Source organism: Anser anser, assembly GCF_964211835.1.
Source record: "Anser anser genome assembly, chromosome: 1".
Lineage (NCBI taxonomy): Eukaryota > Metazoa > Chordata > Aves > Anseriformes > Anatidae > Anser > Anser anser.
In genome coordinates, this window is record NC_139720.1 from 119,038,715 (window position 1) to 119,060,628 (window position 21,914).

At 41.2% G+C, this 21,914-nt stretch overlaps 1 protein-coding gene across 1 annotated transcript in view; it reads left to right on the plus strand.

Moving 5' to 3' along the window:
* The first annotated feature begins 221 nt into the window (after positions 1-221).
* MAOB (monoamine oxidase B) overlaps positions 222-21,914 on the plus strand; it is a 55,320-nt gene continuing 33,627 nt past the window's right edge. Inside the window, exons 1-3 of the mRNA XM_083847093.1 lie at positions 222-376; positions 19,748-19,842; positions 20,814-20,951. Of these exons, the coding sequence (XP_083703219.1) occupies positions 331-376; positions 19,748-19,842; positions 20,814-20,951 (279 nt within the window). The 5' untranslated portion in view covers positions 222-330. The remainder of the gene's footprint in view (positions 377-19,747; positions 19,843-20,813; positions 20,952-21,914) is intronic.

A 21,914-nucleotide genomic window follows, 5' to 3' on the forward strand; every position in this document is an offset into this window, starting at 1 on the left:
GGCTGCCGCGGGTTCCCACTGGTGGCCCTGGTGTGGTGGGCAGAGGCCGAGGAACCAGACCCCAACATGGCCTTAGGAGAACCAGCAAGACCACGCTGCCTACAACCTTGGGGCTGTGCTCCTCTACGCCAGGGGCTTCTCTCCCCTCGTCCTGCGAGAGATAGGCGAGGGAGAGCTGTATCCACCCCTCAGGCGGATCCCCGCCGCCTCCCCGGGCTCGCCCTCACCCGGGGCGGTGCGGGGCGGTGCTGCCCGCCCACCGCAGCCGGCCGGGAGACACCGCCGCGGCGACAGGGCGGGAGGAGAGCGGCCGGGCCGGGGGGCAGCGCCATGGCAGAGAAATGCGACGTGGTGGTGGTCGGGGGCGGCATCTCAGGTGGGTCCGGCGGACCGGGGTCCCGGCAGCGACCCGGGGGGGACGAGCTGAGCCCCGGCGGCCGCTCGCCGGGCTGCGGTGGGGATGGCGGCGCCGGGACTCCGCCGCCCCGGGAGCTGGGCGCTGCCCGGTGCCGGTGGGGGAGAGGGGCTGCGCTGGTGTCTGGGCTCACGGGTCCTTACCTGTAAAGTCCAGGCTGAGTGTCACGTTGTGCTGGCTTTGTTTTATTTTATTTTATTTTATTTTATTTTATTTTATTTTATTTTATTTTATTATTTTATTTTATTTTATTTTATTTTATTTTATTTTATTTTTATCATATCTTATCATATTTTATCTTATCTTATTTTATCTTACCTTATCTTATTTTATTTTATTCTTCTGGTTCTTCCACTGTCCAGCCCCAGCATCCCTCAAACCCCTGTAATTCCTGCCCCTGGAAGTTCGGGGCAAACAAGGGATAGGTGCTTCTATACTGAGTCCAGGAGCATTATGCAGAGCACCTCGGTCACAAATCACTAGTTTAAATCTTGGGGTATTTTCTGTTTAGAGCATTTTCCCATAAAGGGAAAATGCCAAAAAACAGCTGGATCATTTTGCAAGTTTCTAGTTCCTCCCTCAGCACAGGTATGGTGGATTTAAGACCGTGAACGGCCCTGCAGAAAGCGACAGCAGGCCTGGAAGCCTTGTTGCACCGGGTGGCAATCTACTGCCTTTAGCCTAATCCTGGCTGGAAAACCTGTGCATGCTCACAAAGAAACTCTCGTGCATTTTGTTCACAGATGCACGTGCCCAAATAGATCGCGTTATGTGCAATTGTTTTTTTCTTCTGTGCCTTTGCCATATCAAACAGCTGCTTTTTGGCCTGTGACTGTTGGAAGGTGTGCAATATGATAGTTTTGGTGCTAATGAAATGTTAATCTCATTAGTGCATTGCGAATATGCATCTGTCCATGGATCCAAACAGCATCTCTTGCCAACCTGCAAACAAATTACTCAAAATGTGTCACCCAACATATGATTTAATTTATCTTTTTTCTTTAATTGTGGCTTTTAATTTACACTACTTATTCCTGTAAGGAATTTCTATGCAACCATTATATTAAGGTGTGCAGCGTGGAATTATGTAGTGAATAATGGTGTGTTAGTTCTCCAGGCCTTACCCACAAGCTGCCAAGATGCCTTGGAGTCGATTATTTCCATAGATAGTTCGGGCCTTTAGACTCATTAGCATCATTTTCTAAGGATGGTTCTCAGATAAGAAACTGCTGAATAATTATTGAATGTTTAAAGTTTATGTGGTTAGCAAAAATTAACCATCACTGTTTTGTGAAACATGACTGTAAGCACAGGATTATGGCTAATTTTTAACTTGTTTGACAATGACAGTATTACAGAAAATTAACCACTGGGAACTATCTATTCATGTCTTCTAAATGAAAACACCTTCAGTGGCATGTTTTTGTACAGATGCAGTGCTACAGGTTCCTTCTCTTTAATGAGTTGGAGTCAAAGAGTTAGTGTAACAGATTTCAATATATCGTTTTTCATTGTTGCCATGGGAATATTTTCATGGCAGGCCTGCACTGCCTCCATATGTTTTCCTGAAAACGCTCTTGGAGCAGAACAGAGCAGCAGTGCTGTGCTGTGTTCAGTTGTGTGCTTTGCTCTTCTATACCTGCAGATAAAAACAAGTGGCAGGGTGTTGTAAGGAACTAATTTTCTATTTACTTTCTTCTAAACAAAATCTTCTCCAAAGCACTCTGCTCTCATGGTGTAGCAACTTTTCTCCTGCCCTCACACAGAGGCTGGAAAAATAGATACACATAAAAATTAATAACTGCCTTCAGTCGCTTTCTTTTAGCTTTTATAGACCACTCCAGATTCACCTCTGTCTTCTATCCACACACTTCTTTGTAAAAATCATCGGTCTGGCAGCCAGGTGATAAAAATATGGTTTTATCTCTTTGCTCTCATTGAAAACTCCTGCTGACATGCTAGGCTGCTGCTGAGATCTGTTCTCCTGTTGACTGGAAAATGAAGCATATGATTTTTGAAATGGGTCGCTCTTTGGAGACCAGGTTTGTTATTGCTCCAGATTTGATTTGTGCATTCCTTCAGAAAGTCGCTGTTTCTAAGCTGACTCGGGAGCAGCCAACTGAGACTTTGCTGTTACTGCCTTTAGGTGAGGCAGGCATCAGTAGGTGCACTGATGTAAAACAGTGGACTGCTCCCTTGACCTTCAGAGTAAGTGTTCTTGAGCTAGCTGTTACAGCCATGAGCACAGAAGTTAACCACAGAAGAAACAAAAAGTTGCTGTGCTGATGCGAAGATGTGAATAAACATGTTGCAGACACACCATTCGTTTTTCTGTTTTCTATTTATTTACTTTTTTAGGGTAATGCAAACTCCATTTGCAGTGCTCTCACCCTCTTTGGCAGCAGTTCTGTCCATCTTTTACTCAGATTTAATTAGTAGCATCTAAAATATAGGGAGGAAAAAAATGACAGTAAAAAACCTAACAACAGAGATGGTGGGATTGAGTGCACCTTCAGGAAGTTTGCAGGCAACACCAAGGTGAGTGGTGCAGTTGATACAATTGAATTAAGGGAAGCCATCCAGAGGGACCTGGACAGGCTTGAGAGGTCGGACCACGTGAACCTCATGGACTTCAGCGAGGCCAAGTGCAAGGACCTGCACCTGGGTCAGGGCAGTCCCAAGCATGAATACAGGCTGGGTGATCAACAGATGGAGAGCAGCTCTGCACAGAAGCACTTGCAAGTACTGGTGCATGAAAAATTGGACATGAGCTAACAGTGTGCACTTGCAGCCCAGAAAGCTAACCATATCCTGGGCTGCATCAAATGAAGTGTGGCCAGCAGGCCGAGGGAGGTGATTCTTCCCCTATACTCTGCTCTCATGAGACTCCACCTGGAGCGCTGCATTCAGCTCTGGGGCCCCCAGCCCAAGAAGGACATGAGCATATTAGAGTGAGTCCAGAGGAGAGCCACAAAGATGCTCAGAGGGCTGGAGCACCTCTCCTATGAAGACAGGCTGAGGGAGTTGGTGGTGTTCAGTCTGGAGAAGAGAAGGCTCTGGGGAGACCTTACAGTGGCCCTTCCAGTACCTAAAAGTGGCCTGCGGGAAAGCTGGGGAGGGACTCTTTGTCAGGGAGTGGAGTGATAGGACAAGGCGTAATGGTTTTAAACTAAAAGAAAGTAGATTCATATTAAATATAAGGAAGAAATTCTTAACAATGAGAGTTGCGAGGCACTCTGGTTGCTCAGAGAAGCTGTGGATGCCCCATCCCTGGAGGTGTTCAAGGCCAGGCTGGATGGGGCCTTGGCCAATCTGACCTAGTGGGTGGCATCCCTGCCCATGGCAGGGGTGTTGGAACTACATGATCTTTAAAGTCCCTTCCGTCCCAAGGCATTCTATGATTCTGTGGTCTATGATCTGTAGGGATGCTTTCAACCCAAACCATTCCACGTTTTTGTGATAGTGTAATAGCAATACAGAGGCCTTCACAACCTTGACAGCTTACAGTTCTTTGAAGGCGGAGGTATTTTATACCACTGCCTTTGCTGAATCATTTCGGGGTCCTTTACTTCAAGTTTGTTGAAAGCCAAAGAATAAAAATAAAGAACTGGCTAATTTAAGTGTTACATAGTAAAAAACCTACTCAAAATTAGACTTCATTAATTTCTTTGAAGTCTACAAAAATGGTCTGTGGATTCTCTGAAGATTTCAGATCATCTTTTAATACAGTTGGTAAGACAGCAAAGATATTTGAAGAAGAGAGGGATTTATTAGAAGTAGGCCCTGTATTATTGGTAAAATGTCTTCTGAAGTCTTTGACATTTTTGTGAATGGCTTGGATTAAAAAGAAATATTTTATAAGAAAACTTTCCAACTTAAAAATGCATATATATACAAAAAAAACTTAACCCAGAAACTGTATGTAATATGCTTGGTACTAAGGAATATTTAGATTGGAAATGTAAAAGGTAGTTAGTTCCTCAGAGAGTTGGAACATGCATGGTGAAAAAATCTTCTGTTTGTTCAGAAGCATCTCTTTTTTAATTTTAATTTTTAATTTTATTATTGCTGTTATTATTGTGAAGGACTCCTGAAGCACAAGGATGGAAACGATTGAGAAAAGTATGGGGTTGTGTCATCAAACTTGCTCATCTTCTTAATTAATCAGACACTGGTGACAGAAATTTTCTTAAATCAAATTTTGGAATCTGTTCAGATATTTCATTTAAAAACTTCTTCCACATGTTTTCAAAACTGCCTTCCTGTCCCTGCTTTTGCCATGGAGACCTCTTTCCTTTGTTTGTTTCAAAAGAATTTAACAGATTTTAACCTAGTGTTGCTCCAGTCGTACTTAAGAAAATGCTTCTCGTAAATTAGCAGTGTGTAGATTTTGCAATTAAAGTGAGGTTGATTTATTTTTCCTGAAAAGTGAAACCTTCTTTGAGTTATTATGGTGAATGGCATTTGAAGTATGTGTAGTGTTTTCCTGTTCTCAAGCAGCCTGATGTGTTCTTGTAAGTTTAGAACCAAAACCTACTGTAACATAAAATATTTCTATTTAAATGTTAGGTTTATAAAATATTTACATACCTATCATTGCATTATAGAGATACAGTTTGCTCTGTACTCTTTGTAAGTCTTGCTCTTCATTTGCATGAAGGCTTAATACACTGTATAATTACAGTATCTCTCACTCCATCTGTGAGACAATTTCAATTTACTTAAACAAAACAGGTCAAGTGTTTTGGGGGCTATTATCTGAAGACATTCAGTCTGTTTTAAAAGAGACTGAAGCAGAGGGCAAAACTCTTATTTGAAACAAAATGGAGACGTTGCATGAAAAGTATCCATGAGATTCATAGCCTATACTACTTAATTATTGGTGTTTTCTTTTTGCTCCATGGAAGAAATTTATGCTGTCATAGTAGTCCTCCTTTGGAAAGATACAGTTTGCCAAACAAAGCACCATTTTTGGAGAACATACCCAGTCTAGCGGTCCAATACTAAACACCTATTTGAAATAAAACAAAACAAAAAACGCAGGCATGGATGAAATAGCATGGATGATGAATTGGGTGGGATGATGCATTTTGGAGGACCGTGACCATCTCCAAGTTCCTGTCAGAGGGATACTACTGTCTCTGGGATGCATCAGGCAAAGAGAATCTGGGATGTTTCTCTATCAGTTGACACTGTGAAGGTCTTTGTTCATATTTTCAGTTGCCTGTCTCTGCCACCAGGGGTTCCTCCTTTTGTTTTCAACTATGTTCTTGGCTACTGCAGAAGAACGTGAGCCAATTAGCTGGAGCTTACCACTTGACTTAGATTTTTCACACAGTCCTTGGCAATACACAGCAAACAGTACAGAAAGCAGCTGTGTAATGTTGTGAGATAGTTTGGTAGCCTAGGAAGCAGGGACAGTAGTTCTAAGTCACTGACTGATAGATACCTCCTAACTGGTCTGAAAGTTGATTTGATAGGAAGCTTTCCATTCTGTCTGCAGGAGCAATCTCATCTCTCAAGGCTCAAAGTACATCATTAAGAAAAGCTTTTCCATTAACTTATTTAACCATTATGAAAGGGTGGTATTAGGGAAAGTTTGTTGTGTTTGTTCAACAAAATGTGAAAACCACCTTGGAAAGAGCAATAGAGGTAAATCAGGTTAACAAAACTTTGTGTAAGGGATTCCTGAGTAACTAGTATGTGAAGAACTGCTGGAGAACCCAAGTTTGTGCATAGCAGTTAATGTCAGTGTTACAAACTGCAAAGTTCACGGGGTTTTCTTATCTGTACTGCTGAATTAGATGTTTTTGACAAACAAGGTTAGACAGAGGAAAGGCTGAAAGTCCTTTGTAAGAAAGTTCAGTGCATTGTTTACTTAGGCAAACACCTGCAGTGGTGCTTTTAGTTCAGTAGACTTGTCTGAGTCTACTTTAGCATTAGATTACCACCTAATCACACGAGAGGTGGTAGTAGATATTCATATGCATTAATGTATAGGTTCAGATCAGGTGTATGCCTTGAGCAGATCTCCTGATTGACCCTACTTACTGCTCTATCGCGTGTGTCACAGAGAAATCTCAATGCATGCACATTGGATTCCTTTTTGCATGAGACCACATGGGATGACGTGCTCTAGGAGCTCACTATTTGAACTCCAAGCCCTTAAGAGATGTTCAGCCTGTAGGGCCACATAAAGTCTAGTCTGAAATAAAGCACCTTTCATGGATATGACACTGGGTATTCAGGATACAACTGTTTTGCTCTCCAAATCTTTTCCTATTGTCCCATACTATTTACTAGCATAAACACGGCAAACTTGCTTTCTTGGAATACTTTTAATTTTGCAGTTCAAGAGTAGTAACAAGGAGAGAGAAAACTGTTCAGTTTAGTGTTCTTCTTCCATGAAGGTGCAGTCAAAAATAATTTACTTTGCCATCCTGACCACAGATGTGCACCTGCATCCCGTCTCCATCCTCAGTGTCCTCTCCTTGACTACTTTTTTTCTCTCCTTCCCTCTTTCATCTTCTTGTAACATCAAGAGATTGCCAAAAGATCAAGTTCTGCGTACTTATGAATTCTGATTTGTCTGTTTTACTCCTTGTCTTCATCAAGGACAGGAGTAATTTTAAAGACACATAATTCAGCCTGCTTACCCCAAGCAGTGAGTGACTGTAGTGTCAGTCTCCAGCAAATGGAAGATGTTACTCACTGCTGTGATACAAGTCCAGGTCAAACTCTGGTGCCCACAGCCCCAGAGGCTGCGAGGAGCAGCCCACCGCTCTGGCTTCATCCTTGGTGTGCTCAGGATGTCTGACATCTGCTCAGGAGTGTGCAAGAATTTATGGATAGCTGGTGGGTGCCGGTGGTCTTACCAAAAGGTGGAGAACTGTGGCAAAAAGCCAAATAGGCTTGTTTTACTGCTTTAGTAGACAGAAAGCCTGAGCAATGCAGCCTTACACAGCCCTGGTAGTCCCAGAGGTAAGCTTCTAGCACTGCTTGTAGTATCATAAACCAGCAGAGAGTTTGCTCTATATTTGCATATCTCACACAGCAGCTAATGACAATGAATTAGGTCTTATGCATAATTTAGTCAATCAGGAAGGCTTTTCTTCTTCAGAAGTTACTATTGTGTATGTAAACAATCTGTGTGATTCTGGCACACTTCCCACCGGTCCATTTTGCTTCTCTATAGCACAACTGACAGCTGTAGTGAAATAGTTGTGTTAATTAAAGATAAAAAGCAATAATGTTTCACTGCCCCTCTCCAGAAGGAGCTTGCCTTTGTGTTTTGTCTCCCTTCCGTAGCAGCTACTTCACAGAGTGATATGGTGTTAAATTTTACATTGGTTATAGAAGTTTGCTAAGTGAAGCCATGGTGGGTTGAAAACCTTTCTTTTGCTTTGCTTTACAGAGAATGTATCTTGATGTACTTACAAAGCACTCAGTTATATGATTTCTGAAATCAGTCATCATTCAATTGGGCTTTAATTTCATGAGGAAATTGCATTCATTTCATTACAGTTCCAATCATTTAATTTTTATATAGCCATCTTCGAACTTAACGTGATTTTCCTCCTGGGCCGATAACCTATTTCATCCTTGGAAATTTATGTCAGATATTAAGGTTCTTGCAGCCTTGTGAGATGGTTTGTCAAAATGTGATCATTTATCCAATTGACTGGTTTATATACAGACTGATGTGTCTAAGGTTTATAATTTTGTAATGTATGATCCTTGTTTAAAGATACATTTTGTTGATTTCGGTGGTCAATAGGAGCACACTGCAGTACCTTGTTATATGAATCATTAATGTCTTGTATTATTTTAAATAACCCATCCATGCACTTGTATTTTACCCAGCTTCTTCTGTCCTGTCAGTTCTCTGTATCTCAGTTGTGGAGATCCTAAGTTCTGGGTGGCTTAGCAAAAAAGTTGATGCTGGAAAGTGCCTGACAAGCCACAGAGATGTTGCCTTGCAGCTATGAGTGGAGAGCAGGGGAGCTGCTTAAGGAAATGATGGGCCTCAGGGTTTTTGCAGGGCATTTGTGTCTGTTTGCACAGAAGAAGGAAGGGCAGGGGATGGGATGAGGGAACAGAGTACAGACCATCCCTGGAAGAAAAGGTAGTCCAGTCTAGAGAGTCGAAGCTACTTTTGGTCATGTTATATATGGCTACATACATCTTAGATCTGCAGATTTTTAACACAGGCTTTTATAATGATGTTATTCTATAGAGATTGCATTAGTGAGATGGTTGATTAATTCTTTATTTTTATTTTTTACTGTTTATTGGTGCCATAGCTAAGAATAAGGAATGCACAGTGTAACACCTTGTCTGAGTGTGAGACAGAATGGTCCCTGCTTCAGAAATCTTACTATGTAAGGATGAGATAGGCAGTGAAACACAGACCTAAGCCAGAGCATATACATCATCTGTGAAGTTGTACTGGCCTGGTGAACAGGCAGCAGTCTTGGTGAACTGAAAAATCTCTAGGTGAAACCTAGTAGCTTGGTTAATTTCCATCTGAGTCTGCCTCAGATATGCCTTTTTAAAACTTTTATTTCAATGTATAATTTTGATGCTAAAATTAATCTTATATCCTGAGCAAAGTGGGTGTGTAGTTTTACCCTTACTGCTTTACCTTTGCTCTGCATACTCTGTGCTCAGTAGCAAATGGAAGAGTCTGGCCATGGTTCTGGCATCTTGCAGTTGCAATGACTAGGTTGTGATGGTGACCATTGTTTGACATTTCATACTTCAAGTGGTTAAAGAGTTTCATGAAGTTTTAATCCATTTGAAGCTTCCCCATCTATTAGTTTATGTCTGTACTGTTCAACTACATCACATTTTCTACCATTTAACTCAGCTGGGAGTGAGAAGCAAAAAAAAACCAACCAACCAAAAATCGTTTGTAACCTCCTGCTGCTCAGCTGGCTAGTTTTTATATATAAATTATACCATCAAGCTAGAACATCAAATGGAGTCTTCTTGGTTGACTGCACACAGCAACAGCTGATCAAACAGCCAGTTCGTACTATGCATCCTGATGACCTGGGTAGCTTGCACGTAAACTTGCACCTTGTTTGCTCTAGTGATAGATCTGTGTTTGAACGCATTGAATATTGGAGCAAGTCACCTCTTTCGTTCCAATATGAATTAACATTTATGAGGCTAGATTGACCAGAGGCTAAATGAGCAAGTTATGCTAAATAATGAGCACAGGTGAGGAAAGGAAAGAGTTGTAAAGTCTTTCATTTTACAATCTGCATGCTTCTTTGTACCTCTACTTCCTTCACCTTTTTTTCCCCACATGTTGTAACAGAATGGTGCAAATCTGATGGAAGCATTTTTTTATATCGTAACATAAATGTAGGATAAGCTGCTTAGGTCTCGTGCTTTCTCTTGCCTGCAGTTAGAGATGGAGGGAAGACAGTCACTAGGAAATCCCATTCAGTTGTTCCCTTTTGTGCTTCTCTGGATGACATCTATGTTCTCAGCCCTTGGTATCTCAGCCAAATTAGTTGTTTACTTCAGCTAGGGAATAGCTCATCCTGAGCTGGCCCTCAAGAAATGGAGTGATCTCTTGGAATATCAGCAAAGAGCTGGTGGGCATGTATGGTGTTTATACAGGATGCTGGGCAGTAGTGGGTTTCTTCTTCATTATTCTGTTGTTTAAATAGACAAAATATTCAGTAATCCTTGTAAGCTCTACAAGCTAGTATTATCTAGTCTGTGTGTGCATATGTGTGTACCTACTTGTGTACATGTGCTACGTATATGTAGATGATAGGAGTTTCGATAGAGTTACTAGGGCATAGCACAGTGAATATTTCAAAGCGACACTGACACCGAGACATGCTCTGGAAACATAAATCCATAATTATTAGGTGCAACTGAGTGACAAAAGTTCACTGAAGATCAAGCAAAAGATGAAATAAAATGAACAGCCACAGAATGAGGATGTAGTTGCTCATCTGGGGGCTTTGCTAGCTGCCCTGTGACGTGACCTTCTCTAAATGGATGCCTGTGATTAACCAGCTACTGAGAGATGTGAGAAATTGTGTGCTACTCCTTAATGTCAAGATATGAGAGTGGTAGTCTGTTTTCTTTTTTTTTTCTTTTTCAGTATCTAAATTCAAATCCATTTGATCATGAGTTTTGAGCATTTACTTTTTTCCTTAGGAGACTGAAAAAAAATAGAGAAGAATTCTTTGCTTGAGAACATGCAAGATTTAACAAAAAAGCATTTCTCTTTTGAGGCAGCTGCTCATAATTTTGCAAAATTTTCCAAATTTACGTTAGTCTTTTTTTTCCCCATTTTTCTGTGTTTGGAAGGAAGACCTCTTCTCCAGAGTAAATTTGGCTGGTATTTTATTTGCTTTTATATCTTTTTGTAACAGTAATGCCTAAAAGGATGCTTTTAAGTAAGCTGTCCTTGTAGTGCCTCAGCCAGGAAGGGACTGAGTTATGCCCCAGTCATTGTGCTAAGCTTTGTTTGTTCTAATGCTATGATATGTTTGATGTAGTACTACCTTGTCTTTCAGTTATCTGTGTCTGCTTTGCTTCTTTCCTCTGCCTGTTGTGTTCAGAAGCAGCCTAAGTTGTAAAGTAGCAGGAAAAGGGATGATCTAAGCTGAAGGAGGTCCTGGCGTTGAAATTGTGAGATAATACTGCGGTACGGATAACAATAACAATAATAATAATAATAATAATACGATTAACATGAACTCTTCAGCATATCCTGGGGCCATAACGAAGGACACACAGAATATATATATATTTATATATTTACATATATATAGCCCATAACATAAACAAAGTGCTGAGTGTATGATTAATACTAGAAATATTCATCCTTTGAAATGCTGGAGTGCCCAGTTTTGTCAAACTAAAGTTTCATTGAAAACTTCAAGTGTAAAAATACAACAGGAGCTAAAGAGAAGCCCTGGTCAAGGGCAGGACAGGTGTGGTTTCAGTGCTTGAGCTGAGGCAGAAATGCACCAAAGGCACTGGGTTGCCACACAAATGCAATGAACTGTCTTCACGTGGCAGGGTTTGAGCTCAAGGGGCTACCACTTGGCTCATCTCACTCATCACTGGCCAGGCTCTGTTTCACTTCCAAGGTGCAATGCTTAGGACATGTTTGGGTTGAATGATTTCAATGTTAAAGAGCTCTGCTTAATAAATACAGCTCCCTGCACTATGGATATGAATCATCTAGAAGCACTGCCAGAGGGAAAAGATCACGGAAAGCTGAGGGCTGGGACTAGAATTGATGCTCACGTAAAGTCGCATTAACTCACTGGGATGTTCATCCTGACCTCAGTGACAGGTTACAGAGCCAGCTCACAGATGGAAAAACTCATAGCCTCAGCTCAACAATGAAATGCTAACAAAAGTAAATTATATTTATTCATAGAGTTCTGTATCCTAGTCAGAAATGTTGTGTCGTATGTACAAATATTTTAAGTAAATGTACATTTTAAACAGATAGGCAGATTGATAATATCTTTTTTTTTTTTTTGCTCCTTGGGATTTCAGAAACTGTTGCTTTTTTAAGTTCTCCAGTGTTGTAGGTGAGTGATATTCATTTTAATGGTATTCATTACTGCAAAGCGACAAAGCTTAGGAAGACAGAGTATCTCTCCCCACACGACAGCTACTTGCAGCAGAGGAGTTGGTTTGATACCTTTCACTCTGCTGTTCAGTGCATGGAGGTAAGGTATTGAGAATAACCAAGTTGACGATTTACAGAGACCCAGCTCTACCTTGTGCTGAGGTTCTGAACTGCGATTTTGTCTCTTTCTTCCATGAGATTGAGTAAAATATCTAAAATACCTTTGTAGATATAGCCCAAATTGGAGAGGTGAAAAGGGTACCTTCACCCTGAAAGCCTACGGATCAAAGAGAAAAGCTAAGTTAATAAAAGGTACTGTTGGGTTGCAGTACCTCGTTGTCCTTGTTGCCCTTTGCTTTTCAGAAGGATTGCCATCCAGAACTCCTGGAGCAATCTGGATACTGCAGACCTTGTCCGCACTAAGGACTAAGGATGCAATGAAGAAGGAAAACTCACTCTTGTGCATTCTTACTATTTTTGAAAGTACTCTGCTGGTCTGATGTGAACTGAGTTTCAGGCATTGTGCTCTTAGCTGTGTCTGTAAAACTTCCATTAGGATTCTGAGCATGTCCCTTGAATTTATAAAGGGAAAGTATTCTTCACAACAGCAAAAATCTCTTGACCTTTCTGTGAGGCGAGGAAAGCTGTAAAAAAATGCCTGTATCACCTTATCTCACCCAGACCCTGGACCAATGTCTTTTTGTCTTTATTTATTTATTTATTTATTTATTTATTTATTTTTGCTTACAGTCCTTACCTATACTGCCTTACAGGCATTATTGTCTGAAGCCATTATTTCAATTAAAATATTTTAGCTGACTAATGATGAGTGACAGAGTTAAAGGTGACCAGCGCCAGGTTCAATCTCTCAGCAGCGGAGCAGTAATCAGATTGTGCTCATTAGAGTGGTCAACACAAACAAAAACAATGCTATTAAATTGCAGTTTCTGACACACTAATGCAATAAAGAAGCCATAGAAGATTTCAAGGGGACAAGCCACTGGTGCAAAATGGCTGCTTAGATGCAGATAAGAACATGGCCCTCCTCTGCTTGTAGTCTCCATCCCTTCTTTTACTTCAGTATCGCAGTGATATGCAAACTGTGTCCTGCTAATAGCACTGAACATACAGGATGCTTTTGGGACAACTCTTACTTAAAAGGAGGTCAGAGAGCCCTAAGGATAAGCAAGGAGGCTTTTTTATTTGAATTTTAGAGTAACTAGGTCTAAGCAGCAGGAAACAGAATTTTTCCATTAACTGATCTAATTTTTAGATGCTAGGAACTTAACACAAGAGGTTTTCTGTTTGAAAGAGTGTTTTTCTGCTTTCCCCAGGATTTACCCCAACTGCTTAGGGCATATTCCTCTTTATTTCTTCCTATTGCCCTTGGTCAAACATGGCAATTGTGTTAACCACCAACAAAGGGGTTCTCCTTGAAATGTCTTCTGCAGTGAATTTTGACAGTCAGGTGTGTTTTATTTTACTGGGCACAGTGCAGCAGTTTTGGCCAAACTCATATATTTGCCATGTGCATTTTGTATGTATTCCTGAGAAATATAACATCAGACCAGGTAGATAAGGGTTACTATGTGAAGACATCTAGAAGCAGAACAGTTGTTTCCCATGTCATCCCACAGCAGTGTTGCCACCTTTGTAACTTTGTGGAGGTTTTGACAGATTTGCTGTTTTTTTTTTCTTAACATTTCAGCTAGAATCATAGAATCATTTAGATTGGAAAGGACCCTTAAGATCATCAAGTATGACCATCAACCTAACACTCCCAAGCCCACCACAAAACCATGTCCCTAAGCACCATGTCCTCTTAAATACCTCTAAGGATGGCAACTCCACCACTTTTCTGGGCAGCCCGTTCCAATGCCTGACCACTCTTTTTGTGAAGAAAATTCTTCCTAATATCCAACATAAACCACCCCTCGTGCAACTTGAGGCTGTTTCCTCCTGTTCTGTTACTGCTACTTCAGGTTTCACGATTATGTGAAACTCATTGGTTTCATTGGGAAAATAAAATTTCTGTCTCTCTGGTCAAAATAAGACTTAAAATCAAGAAGACAAGTACAAATTTTGATTTTTCTGGTGTAGCATATGTCATATGTCCATGGACCAAGGTGGTCTGATTAATATTTTTGAATACCTCTGTTAAGAAATACTGGAGTTCATTTACCTTAGCAACCCTGAACTCAACTTTTGTTGGTTTACATATAATCAGTTATGGTATTTCCCCTTTTTTTTTGCTGTCAGTCTTGTGAAACATTCCGTTATCTCCCAGTTTCCCCATTATTCACTGGGCAGAGGTCTGTGCTTGTTCAGCAGGCTGTTATTAATGCCATTTCTGAGGTGTATTTTGTGACAGAGCCACTTACTGAGCCTCACACGATGTTCGTTTGCTGCCCTGGACCTCATAAAACATTCTCAAGCAGGGGCTCTCTGTTGTGTTGCTGCTGGCTGCTCTGCAGGCTCAACCTGGGTGCAAAGGAGTCTGCTATCCGGCGTCTCCGCAGACAGTGATATAGCTGTGGCCAGACAGGCTGAGAGCAAGGAAGAAGACCTCAAGAAACATATCTTGAAGCTTTGAGCTGGAGGATGACTTGCAGTGCAGGTGCACCTGCAAAAACACAGTGGAAAAACTAGAATTTGGCCCGTGCTAAAACACACATTGTCAAGGGGTACACTGTCAGCAATGAACCGAGCTAGTGTAGAGCTTGTTCGCTATGTACATTCAAGTTGTGGGGGCTCAACAAAGGTAAAAATCAGCTCCTTGCCTTTTCTGGAGGCGGTGAAAATTTCTAGCTTACCTGTACAGATAATGCTTATATGCATTGCCAAGTGTCTGGCATGTGTTACAAAACAAACCTCCCCTGTTTAAAACTCCCCTGGCCAGTACTGTGTAAACATACCTTTGGTGCCAAAATAAATAAGTAAATAAAGAGAAAGGAATATCAGCGATTTTTCTGAATCCAGGGAAATCCAGGTGTGAGTTGTGTAGGTGACTATGCAAAACCAGGGTTTCAAATTTTCCAAGCAAGTACAGTACAAATATGATGGCAGCTGTTCTTCATTCTCAACCTATAATTTTAGTTGGAGAGAGAAATTTTTAAGGTTATAAAAGTAAACAAATTTCTGTCAGTCACCTTGGAAACTATTGAGTGAGTGCCATTGGTTTAGTGACTTTTTTTTTTAATGTCTCTCCACCCCGAATAAAAAGTAAGAATTTGTGGATAATTTTTACAATTACATATATGAGAGAAGATAGATGCTTTGTTCCTAGAAGAGAGATAATAAATTTTGGGGGACATTGTAAAATAGTGAGCAATTCAGAGAGGGTACAACAGAACAACAGAACAGAATGTTTCCACAGGAACTGTGGAAATGCCTTCAAAAATATTTTTTTTTTTTAAAGCTTTATAATCTATTCCCCTTCAGCGTACCCACCCTATCGCATGTGCACTGCAATGGAATTTGGTATAGCCTGAAGGAGAAATAAAATCCCGCAGATGGACTTGCTGTTATGTATTGCTTGTCTGGCTGTCCAGAATACGACAGAGGCGTCCTATGAAAAAAATAACGAAGTGGAGAAAGATGCAAACATAATTTGGAGAAGTATCAGAAATGCAACTTCTGACGTTGTCCTTTTCAGTGTTTTTTTGTTTGTTTGTTTGTTGTTTTTTTTTTTTTTTGAAATGCTAAGGTTTAAAAGGTATTTCAGTAAATTTGCTGATTCCAAGCAGAATCACAGCAGCGTTACAAAATTTGGATCCATTTTTTAAATGTGTGCTTAGAAATGCTTTTAAATAGTCAGATCTGTTTGACTCTAGGACTTCATTGCAGTCCATAATGCCTGAGGTCCAGAGGAAGAATGTGACTCTTGTCATACTTGTCAGTCCAAATGTGAGTATGGATTCTGACCTAGTACAGAAATTCAAGATTACCATTTAAAAGAACAAATACAAATTAATTGTTCTCTTACTGTAAAGGAAGGTGTGAAGGTTAGGAAGTGAGGTGGTAATGAAGCCGTCTAATCCAACGGTGCAGTTAGGGTGCTTAGTAGGCACAGAGATATCAGAGGGGAAAGAAAGAAGTTGGAAGTGGAGATGAAATAATCCTCGCGATTATTACATCTGGGTAAGATCTGCGTGAATGCTAAGTGCTGCGTGATGGAGAAACAATTTTCGTGGCTTGAACTTACATTATAACATCCTCTGGAAGGCAATCTCTTACCAGTATCTCCAGTGGGAGCATTTAGATACCAGGTTGCCATGGTAGCTGACGAAGGCTTCCCTGCTTTAACATTGTCTGAGGCTTCAAATAAGACTGTGCATCTTTGCTTCTTCGTTGTTTGCATTAATTGCCTGCATGTTGCTTCTCTGAGTGGAGCTGCAGGTGGGGCTGCTTAACCATGTACGATATATATATTCTGTATATGAGGTTATGCTATATATATATTCTGTGTATGAAGTTCTGTTGCACTTCTGTGAGCTGTCCTGCCATGGATGCTGGACCAAATTCCTGTCCTCGGCCAAGTGGTAGAAGTGGTCCAGCCTTACGTTGTGATTCAGATCAGGTTTGGTAGAAATGTTCCCAGGGAGGAGAGCATGGTGTCACTGTGTGGCAAATCATATAAGAAATGGGAGTAACGACAGCACTAGTCACATTTTTGGATGGGCTTAACATTTGTGTGTGGTTGGTTACATCCCTTTTTAGCAAAGTGGACAATATAAAGTATATAAATAAATTTAATCTTCCTCTTGCTAGTGATGGAGAGTGACAGGTGAGCCAAGACAGCGCTGAAACATCTGAAATCTGTGAAGGGTTAAACTTCTCAGGATGAGACCTTACCTACAGGACAGTTGTGTGATAGATTTTTCCAGACTTCCTGACGGGCTCTGTGCGTGCTTTATGGCAACTGGAGTATCGAGCACAGAGAAGCCTCTTGCCCAGCCTCTGGTTCTTGGTCAGAAAAGAGATTGTAGTTTGTAAGGATTTTCCCGCAGCAATTCTTAATTTCTGAGAAGTGAGCCCCAGCCTCATGCCTGATACTTGTCCACCGGTGTTCATCTCCGTTTTAATATGTTTTTGTTGCTGTCCTTGTATCACTGTGGCTGAGAGCTCTCCCTCTGCAGCACCCAGCCCTCTCGCTGTTACTGCAGAAACATCCAACAGCCCCTTTGGGGGTCTACAGTCTAGCTCCAGGAGAGAGAGGGAAGGGGTGATGTGGCTGTACCTTGGCAATACCAGGATGACAAACGTGTGAGATGTGAAAAACAGCAAAATACCTAGCTATTGATACTGTGCTGATATGTGGTATTAGCAAGAGCAGTCTTGCCTTGTCGTGACCTGCGTGTGCCACGAGGTCTGATCTGGTTCTCTGCAGTGCCACCGGGACCTCCGGAGCCCCCGCCTTCACTTCTTCCCCCTTTATCCCCAGCGTTACGTGTTTGGCATTTCTGTTAGTGCTGTGGGAGAGGAGCTGGAGGGTGGCTGTGTCCCCTGCCTTTGTCTGCAGTTACCTGTGCAAACTTCCACTTGAGTCTAACCAACTCTCCTTTCACAGTATCACAGTATCAGAGATTTCTAGGTTGGAAGAGACCTCAAGATCATCGAGTCCAACCTCCGACCTAACACTAAGTACTCCACTAAACCATATCGCTAAGCTCTACATCTAAACGTCTTTTAAAGACCTCCAGGGATGGTGACTCCACCACCTCCCTGGGCAGCCCGTTCCAATGCTTAATAACCCTTTCGGTAAAGAAGTACTTCCTAATATCCAACCTAAAACTCCCCTGTCGCAACTTTAGCCCATTCCCCCTCGTCCTGTCACCAGGCACGTGGGAGAACAGACCAACCCCCACCTCGCTACAGCCTCCTTTAAGGTAACTGTAGAGAGCGATAAGGTTGCCCCTGAGCCTCCTCTTCTCCAGGCTGAACAAGCCCAGCTCCCTCAGCCGCTCCTCGTAAGACTTGTTCTCCAGACCCCTCACCAGCTTGGTCGCCCTTCTCTGGACTCTCTTGAGCACGTCCATGTCCTTCCTGTAGCGTCCTTCCTTCACAGTCTTCTCTGTCTGCTCAGCTCCTGGGAATAATCTTGCTCTGTTCCCAGCTGTACTGAAACGTTTATTCATTAGATTTTCAAAAAGAAATTCAAATCTCGTATTGCTTAATCAGTGTTGGTTACTGAGTATTATTAATTGATTAGTAAATATCGGTTAGCGTGATAAGCCAGCAGAAACCTTTTCTGATAGCAGCCTTCAGATTATATATTAATTCTGTAAATTATTAATAAATACTATTGATCTTGTCTTGGCTGATCAAATATTTGTCTTTTCTTAAAAACAACATTTTTACTTGTTTCTTTGCATAGTAAGCAATATTGTTTAGGAGTTTTGCTGTCTATTTTTCCTTCTAGAACCAATCTCTTCTCAAAAGTTGATAGGAGATCTGTCCCATGTTTGCACACCATGACTATTTTTACTGTATTCTGTTCTTCCGTGGCATCCTCAAATGTTTGTGAGGGTAGTCAAGGCTACTGATCCAGCCAGATGTTTTTATAATATAATTTCCTTGATAAGGAAGTATGGAAAGACCTTGATATCAGTGTCATTATTGGTTTTCTCTACTCACTAGGACTTTTGTGAAAACCTAAGATAAATAAGTTCATGAAGCTGGAAATAAAAGCAGGATAAAATAATCTTTCAATGGAAACATCTACTGCCTTTATTTATTTTTTTCCCCAGAAAATGCCAAAGTCCTTTGAAAAGATAGGTGTACAACACTGTCTCTCTTTGCAGGTGGGGAAACAAAGAGCTTAAGTGATATAACCAGCATAGCTTGGTTGGTTCACTGCAAGTGCTGGGAATAGGACCTGGTTCTCCTGGTCCCAAGCCACTGTCTGACCACCAGGATGTTCTGTAGCACCTTTAGTAGCTCTCATTAATACTCAGTCTATCTAGGGTTGCTATATAAAGGCTGTATATTCATCATTGCCATTTCATTCAGTCCTGCCATGCTAGCTTTGCCCATCTGTTTTTCCTGCCAGTGCTTTTGCTGTTTCTTCCGTGGCTGCCTTCTGCTTAGAACAATCTCCTTTGACTCCACTTTTCCCTCCTCCTCCTCAAAAACTACGTGTACTAGGACATCAAGAGGAAAATGGTCACCCTCTGATGGTGACGAAGCAGAGACCCAGAAGGGATAAATAAATTATGCTGTGTGAGTGTGGCTTCTAGCCTGGTCTATGCTCAGCTTTATTCAACGTATCCTATCAGTGCAAGAGGACCACACTACCCTTCAGAATGAATCTCTTGCTGTCCCACCAGAAATTCATCTACATGTGACCAAAATGAGAACCTTGGTTGATACAAATCTCAGTTTATTTGTGATAAAGTGGAAGACAGAGGTGATCTTAATAAGTTTAGAGATGGCGAGTTGCATTCCCTCCACGTTATACATCCTTTGTAGTTCCCATCATTCCCATAGTGTCTTGACTCAGTTTCTGGAGGGCCTGACTGATATTTTCTCTGCAATTGCAAGGATTTATGCCATCAAAACTAAAATGAGATGTTCCCTCCTGTATTTCCTTTGCTTCCTCTTTTGGTGTCTCAGCGTCAAGAATAACAAGATTAAAGAAAAGCGTGTGGAGAAAATGGATGAGGAATGAAACTAGTTCCTAGCCCAGTTTTTAATTGCTTCTTTTCTTTCAGGTCTCTCAGCAGCCAAACTGCTGACTGAGTCGGGCTTGAACGTGGTGCTGCTGGAAGCCAATGACAGAGTTGGAGGAAGAACTTTCACCGTAAGGGTAATTATCTCCAAACCCATTTGTACTCTATTTACACATACATAGCATATACTATACACATGTATAATGTAAAATTATGCACACGTATGATATATATATGTGTATATTATAAATATGCTATGTGAATAGTGGACATAATTTTATTAACTTATTTATTTAACTTTCCTGCTAGTGGTCCTACTCGAGGGAAAATTGCCAGAGCGCTAGCAGGTGGGAAATTTCCTGATACTGTACAAGCAGGAGTAGAAAAAGAGCAGCAGAATGATGGGACAGACTGTTTCCATGTGATCTGCAGGCTCTGGAGTTATCAGTCCTTTCCTCTGGGAAGGAGAACATGATTAGCTAATTTTCAGAATCATCTTCCAGGGAGAGATTCAGGCGAAATCCCTGTGAAAAGACACCTTTAAAGCCAACTGTGCCATGAAGAAACTCAAGCTGAACTGTAACAAACCCTGTGAGGAGTGATGTTGGTTAGAGGAATGGCAGAAGTAGCTGGTGATTAGAACCAGCCTGTCTCCTTCACTCCTTTACCGTGTGCACTACCTGGACCCATGAGATCCCTTCCCACTTTGCTCATCAGAAAGTCTCAGCTTTGCTGTTCCCAGTATAGTCTGTTTGAACTAGTCGCTGGCGAGACCAGGGAAGAACTGCACAAACCTCTCACTCTTTCTTTGTCTGTCTGCCAGGGTCTTTCTTCTCAATTTTGTTGCATAGCCCGATTTTACATTACAGTCTTATAACAGCTGGTTATGAGCTCCATATCTGAGATTCTTGGTAATTGCCACTCCTGAACTCTTAACAAGAAAATGGAGTTTTCCATGGGGAGAGGAATCTTTGCCAAACTGCTCTAGGAATGTTTCCCTTGAATAAATCCTCTGGATTGCTCTTTTAATTTGTGTGGTATTTGCAAAAGGCTTATTTTTTTAATCCTTTTTTTTTTTTCCTTTTGTGTGTTGTGTGTGATAAACTAGAATAAGCAAGTTAAGTATGTGGACCTTGGAGGAGCCTATGTGGGGCCAACACAAAATCGTCTTCTGCGGTTGTCTAAAGAGTTGGGAATAGAGACATATAAAGTGAATGAAGTTGAGCACCTGATACACCATGTCAAGGTAAGATCCCCTCAAGCCTGCTGCTGTAGACAGGCAAGTTGTAGTGATCTCCTTTCTCATCATTTACCAGCTGTGCTACAATGGAGTATACCAGTTTCAGTATACATCTTCTGAGTTTCTTTGAGAAAAATAAGTATGCTGGTAAGGAAGAAATCCTACAAATTACTATATGCATACAATTACCATATATATCTGGATGTATAACCTGTACATGCACCCTGGTAACTGATGCTTTGGTTCAAGTCTGAGCTATTAGTTAAAAGCTATCAAAAATCTTCAGTGTTTCTGAACAGTACAACTGTGACTGTTGTGTACATGTCAGCTTTCATATAACCTGCACAAGGTATCTGAAAGGTCCTTTCACAAGTCTGGGAAATGAGCATATCTGGAATCAGGCTGAAAGTTTCTGAGGGTAGGCTTTCTAAATCAAGGGCAGCTATTATCCTGACTGAAATAAACATGGCAGGATAAATCTGTTTTGTGGATGGGGAAACTAAAGTGCAGAGTAGCAAAAGGCATTGCAGTTGGAATAGTGAATGTCTCTGGCAATCCAATATTCTTGTGCGGGCAGATCCAAACAGTCTGGGACAGGAAGCTACAGTAAAGCCGATAAAAAGCCTATATTTTTTCAGTCTTCGTCCTATGTTTTATCCAAAAGAGTATTCTTCCTCCTTTTCTGATACAGAGCAGTGTTGCACTTCCATAGAAAAGATACTTTCTATGTTAGTTCTGAGGAAGTTAACGTTGAGTTTCATTATATCCTTATGAAAAGATGTTGTGCAATGACCAGCAAAATATTTGTCAGATGGTAGTTGGTATTTGATCAAAGGTTAAGGAAAATGTTGACATATTTAAACTGACAGTGATAGAGAAAAGGTGTCTTACCATCTGTTTTCAAGAACTTTTCCCTCTCAGTTTTTATTAAAAAAAAAAAAAAAAAGTATGTTCTCAAAGCACTTTGGT